The sequence below is a fragment of the Magnolia sinica genome, chromosome 17, assembly GCF_029962835.1.
Source record: "Magnolia sinica isolate HGM2019 chromosome 17, MsV1, whole genome shotgun sequence".
Lineage (NCBI taxonomy): Eukaryota > Viridiplantae > Streptophyta > Magnoliopsida > Magnoliales > Magnoliaceae > Magnolia > Magnolia sinica.
Genome location: NC_080589.1, coordinates 11,634,153 through 11,640,152, shown reverse-complemented (window position 1 = coordinate 11,640,152; position 6,000 = coordinate 11,634,153). Strand labels below are relative to the sequence as shown.

At 40.0% G+C, this 6,000-nt stretch overlaps 1 protein-coding gene across 8 annotated transcripts in view; it reads left to right on the top strand.

Moving 5' to 3' along the window:
* The first annotated feature begins 1,274 nt into the window (after positions 1-1,274).
* The window catches only part of LOC131231927 (DNA mismatch repair protein PMS1), a 33,459-nt gene continuing 28,733 nt past the window's right edge, over positions 1,275-6,000 (top strand). For 4 of the 8 annotated variants that reach the window (XR_009164567.1, XR_009164568.1, XR_009164569.1 and 1 more), the window contains exons 1-2: positions 1,275-1,418; positions 5,374-5,633. Coding sequence is in view for 5 of the 8 variants with exons in the window: in XM_058228318.1 (XP_058084301.1) it covers positions 5,406-5,633 (228 nt within the window). In the remaining 3 variants the exon portion in view is untranslated. Of the gene's footprint in view, positions 1,419-1,501; positions 1,651-5,373; positions 5,634-6,000 lie in introns of those variants that run through there. The other 4 variants (XM_058228319.1, XM_058228320.1, XM_058228316.1 and 1 more) reach the window with 2 other exon arrangements.

The window sequence follows — 6,000 nt, the reverse complement described above, 5'->3', positions numbered from 1 at the left end:
ACAGGTTGGATGTGAAACAAACATTACAATGGGCTTTAGAAGTTTTTAAATGGTGGACTTTCGATCATTACAGGTTTTTGTGGTGTGGTCCACCTGAGATTTAGATATGCTTCTTTTTTGGAATCAAGCCCTAAAACGGGATCCTCACTCTTGCTCGGGTGGTAGACTCTCCGGAGTTTCAACACCCATTCAAGGGTTCGAGTATCCATATGTGGTGAAATTCCACTAGCGTGAGTGTGTGGGGTGTGTGTGCGTGTGTAAAAACAAAAAAAAAATTATTTTTATTATTTTTAATTTTTTAAAGCCTTAAAGCGAATGGATGGACAGCATGGATAAAATATATACAAGATGGTGGGCCACATAGACTATCGGCCATTACCCATGCCTCCCTGATGGAAAAAAAAAAAAGGAAAAAAAGAAGAAAAGAAAAGTGGGTTTTCCAACCTAGTTGAAGCTCGATGAAAGAGGGAGAAGGAGACTAAGAGAGGGATACGAAGGCCAAGAGGGGGAGATGGAAGCAGTAGTGAGGGAAGCTACGTTCTTTTCAGAAATTTTATATGTAGGTAAACCTCTTCAATATAAATTGCAATTCTTTTAAGAAATTTTAATTTCAAAATTTCCAACAATTACTTGTATCTTTTATATAGGTAACTTGAAAAATGACTCAAGTGTCTGTATTATTCTCGTCTTTTTCTCCGGTAAGAAAATTACAGGTTAGGAGAAAGTTACTTGCGACTTTCCTCCCCGGACACCAATTATAAAAATCTCACATGTAACGTTGTTACATTTTAAAAATATTAAGGCATCCAAACGGCCCTAAAGGTTAAGGTAGGATCCACTCATGTTTTGGGCTCATATCATGTGATCTAGCACAAAAAGGGGTGGATTTCTCCGAACGTCACCACACCCTACACAGCTTCTAACGACAGGAATCCGCGCCCTCCTTGGTCACCTAAGCCCTACCTGATGAATGTCTCAGATCTTGCACACGCGTACCATGTTGGCACGAGTGCATCCTCAATCTTTACTGGTGTAAATGCCTGCTGCTGGAACTTGTCATCCAACGGGAACTCATCTTTCTAATCTCATCAGAACCGTTTCTCAATAAATGCCTTCTGTCCGTGAACTCCAGTTCCATCATCCAATAGACACAAAAGGGTTTTGGACTCAGTTGAATTGAGGCCCACTATTTCTACGGTCTGATTTGAGCGCACGCATGTCAAGCTTGCTATTTCCGAGTGCATGCGTACAAGACATCATACTCTGCCAGAGTATCAAAAGTTCTTTCTACTCTTTATATCGTCGCCTTTCTCGCATGACAGTTTTTCGCGGGAAATTGCTAAGCAAAGACAGTTGCTGCGTAGGGTTTCTTTTTTCGCGGGAAATCGCTGTGTAGGGTCTCTCTCTCGATTTCTGAGGTATTTCCCCAACCTCCAAAACCCTGACGAAAGAGCACAGAGAAACTCTAATCCTACACGCGCGTGTAGAGCAAGGGACCTGCACGAACTGGGATGGGTCATACGGGCCGAGTAGAAAAGGGCGCATACTCCAGCTAGCAGCTGTGACCATGGAGACCAATCCGGGAGCGAGTAGGCTCCCTTTCGTCTACACGCGCGGGAAGGATTACCATCTCTCTGAAATCGCATTCCTGTACTTGCGGATAATCTCCCCTTCTATTCTTAGATTACAGTTCCTTTTTTTTTTTTTTTTATTTTAATTTTTAATTTTAAATTTTTTTTTTTAAATTTAAATATTTTCTGTAAAATATATTAATTGCTTTTTTCAATCCATTCCTACTTTTATTGAGCATTGGCAACATATGCACGTCAAACATGGAATGCTTGTAGGTCAGTCCAGGCTGTCGAAGTTGTTGTCTTTGGGCCGAATCATGGATGGAGTGATAGCTAAAAAAATCACGTTGATTGAATAATCTTAGGGCTTGTTTGATGGATGCTTATTTAGGAATGAGTTCATCTCATGTTAGTTAATCATAATTATGTATCAGAGATAATATTTCTTTCTGTTAATCTTGATAACCAAATGGTGTTTACCGAACAGGCTCTTCTGTCCTCACCATCTGATTTTCTCCATTTGATTTAGATCCTTGACCTTGGTCTTTTTTTTTTTTTCCTTGTAACTGCCAATTTGATGTCCGTTTGGAGCTACACTCATTTCGCAATGGTGTCGACGATTTTGACCAACTCGATTGACATGGATGCATGGCTGGATGTATATCTGACTCTCTGTTAACTGTGGCAAACTTGCATCAAAACACTATTTTCTGGCATCTCGTGGAGCGATTGGACATGGCACTTAGAGAGTGATGTTTGGCATTTGAAGGCAATGTGTGGTTTACTGAGACGGGATTACATCATTGGTAGAGAGGGACATGGGTGTCCTACTTGCATGTAGGGCTGTTAACGAGCTTGGCTTGGACTGGACCGAGGTTTGCCTGAGCCTAGCCCACTTAAATTCCAGGCTTGGCGCTGGCTTGTGGGCCTGAAAGTTAACCCCAAGCCTGGATCATGGCAAATGTAAATGGGCCTAGATTTGAGTTGGACCAGGGAAAATGTCATTAAATTCAAGCTTGGGCATGATGTTTACTTTTTGGCCCGAAAATCAGTTGCAAGCCTGGCCCATTGGTCCAAACATTAAAAACAAGCTTGTTTCATAGCAGGCTTGGCACGAGCAACCAATGGGCTGGCGTAACTCATTATTGACAGTCTACTTGCACAAGTCACTACTCACTGTTTGCATCGAGGATGAAGTGGTGAGAAATTCCTCTTCTTCGTCGTCCTCCTCCTCCTCTTCTTCTTTTTCTTCTTTGAGTGATAATTGGAAATTTTATTGCCAAAAAACTACAACAAAAGAACAAAGAGATGATGAGAAATCATATCAAAGATAACATATATCCTTGAAGGTGGGAGTAAACAACTCCCACTCCAACACCATGGATTGAATATTCCAATTGAGAGAGGCCAAAGAGGATCTTTTCTCTTCGAAAATCCTTTGATCTCTCTTCTCTCTCTCTCTCTCTCTCTCTCTCTCTCTCTCTCTCTCTCTCTGTCTGTGGGCGGGTGGGCGGGAGCATATTTCAAAACATTTGCTCTGTAGGGAAGAAAGGACCTTTATCCCAACCCAAAAACATGGCCAAAATAACTCATTTAACAGAAAATTAGTTGAAATTTTGATACAAATTACCATGCACCTGTTTGGAATCGAGATGCTTCTCTTCTTTAGATTGTCTATTGCAAGGAAATTGTTAGCTAAAGCAATCTATACAAAATCTTGCGCTCATGGAGGGATGAAAGACTTCCACACCTTAGCCAACGGAGAAGGATTCACACCTCTCACCATCAAGGAACTACAAAGGGATTATAGGGAGAATTTGCGATTCTTAGACCATGTCCATACCCTCCTCTTCTTCAACCGGGTTAAACATATAAATTGTAAAGCATTCCCATAAGGCTAAAATCTCCCATTTCCTCTCTCCTTGGATTCCACCAAACAATAGCATTCCAAGACACCAGATCACCGACAAACTCATAGCAACCAACAACTTTGGCCTCTTCGATGAATAATAAAATGATGGGAAGGGAGTAGAAAGGGAAGTACCTGCAATACATGCATCATTCCAGAAGCTTATCTTTGTCACCTTTACCTACCATGAATCAAATACCCTTCTTAAAGGATCGACTGGCTCTGGTGAGAGGATTTGGATTGAGATCATTGGAAGGATGACCAAAAGAGCATAAGCCTTCCCAAACATCTGATGTTCCATTTCTATTACGAAGCCTAGGAAACTATCCTCCATAAGATTCGTCATATTTTTGCTCTACTTCCTTTAACAATGCCCCATGCTCCTCCCAAACTGCCACTACCATTTCCCAAGAAGAGATGCATTCTTTTCTCTATTTTTGATGTTAATTCCTCGTTCCTTCAGGCTTTGAACCTCATCCTACTTGACTAAATGGAACTTGTGCCCCTCCTATGCCATCCCAAAAAAAATCCTTCTCAATTCTCCTAATGATCTTGGCTAGTGTCTTGAATAAGGACCTGAAAGACATTGGAAAATTGCAAGGGCCAAGTTGATGAGAGTTACTCTCACATGCACGGAAAGATAAGTTTCTTCCACTAGGATAATTTTTTCCTTTATTTCTCAATTATATCAATTATGGGATCTAAAAAGGAAGGGACTGAGACTTTGCCTCCTAATAGGAGGCCAAGATACTTCAGCAGAGGAGAACCTTCAATGCACATTTGATCAGCAAGAAGTTGAACATTTACCTCACAACTTGCCACTCCTGCCATAGCACTTATCCTTACATTAACTCTAACACTAAACACTGCCCCAGAACATTTGAGAATACATTTCAAGCTAATCACCTTATTAGCGGATGAGTGAACATAATGAGTTTTCATCTGTGAACTGAGGATGATTTATCATGATTTTTGTCCAATTGCAAAGCCGTTAATGTGACCGTCTCAGAGGCCCTTTCCAACATAGCAGAAGCTTTCATTACAATAGAGAATGGAAAATGAGAAAGAGGATCTCCTTTCGACAAGCCTTTGGAGTGAGTGTCAAGGAAGCCGAAGAAATACAGTAATACACCCTTTAATCCATCTATAACCACAACACTCACTGGATTAAAGAGGAAATCTCAGTTGAATCAATATACTCGTTAGCAATTAAAATGCCATCCAAAATGTGCCTTTCCCTCACAAAAGCACCTTGGGAATGGGAGATGACTTGACTCATAGCCTCCCTAAGCTGAAGAGAGAGACAATTGGCAAGAATTTTACTTCCAACCAAACTTATTGGTTGAAAGTCGCAGATGCATACTGCCCCCTCGAGTTTAGGATGAGAGAATGAAGGGACCATTCAGGCCCCTGCTTAGAATAGCCCTATTTTTAAAAATCTTTTATAAAACACTAGATCTTCTTTTATGATTTCCCAACAGACTTGATAGAAGGCCATGGAGAAACCATTTGGCCCCAATGCCTTATCTGTCACCATACCATTTATAGCCAAACAAGCCTCTTCCTCAAAATCCCTCTCCACCCAATAAAAAATGTCCAGAGGAACTTTCTTGAAGAGGAGCCCATCTAACTTAACTGCTCATTTGCATACAAACAAGCAAAGAAATTCTCAATCTTTTCCTTGATTAAATGTTGATAATCAACAAGCAAGCACTTTGTTTACTTGAATCTTATGGATGTAATGCTGTTTGTGTCTATAATTAGCAATATTCTGAAAGCAGCAGTTATTCGAATCCCCTTGTGTATGCATGTATGCATGTATGTATGTATGGCTCTACTTAGTAGATTATTAATTTCTACATGAAGAGCTAATTTCAAGCTCTTGGTTTACAGCTAGGAATGTGAGTCAATTTGATTGGGATTGGATGGAAGGAGTAGTTAATTCTCCATCCATAAGGCCTATCAATAAGGGTGTCATTCACAGGATTTGCTCTGGGCAAGTAATTTTAGATCTTTCATCCGCTGTCAAGGAGTTGGTAGAAAACAGCTTGGATGCTGGTGCAAGCAGTATTGAAATAAGTTTGAAAGAGTATGGCGAAGAATCCTTCAAGGTTATAGATAATGGTTGTGGCATTTCACCTAGTAATTTTCAGGTACTGGAACATTTGATTTCATATATTTGTTTACAAAGAATTGTTTTGTCGTTTCCATTTTAATATAATGATTCTTTATACTTGGGATATAAGATATTCTCAACTGGCGGGCATAATCTAGTCAAGAAATTTATATGCTTTGTTGATGAAACAATTGACTCTTCATTCCATGTATTGATAGTTGCATTTAGAAGTGTTTAGCAACAGATCCTTCTTCCTTTCATCACAACAATTTTACTTTTCATGTCCAAGATGATGTATGTTGATCGATGCTGTTAAAAAGGCATGCCTTTAAGTGTATCAAGCATCCCCATTCTGGCTGTATTGACTTGTGAGTACATTGTGCGAACATGTTTGATTTTGTTTT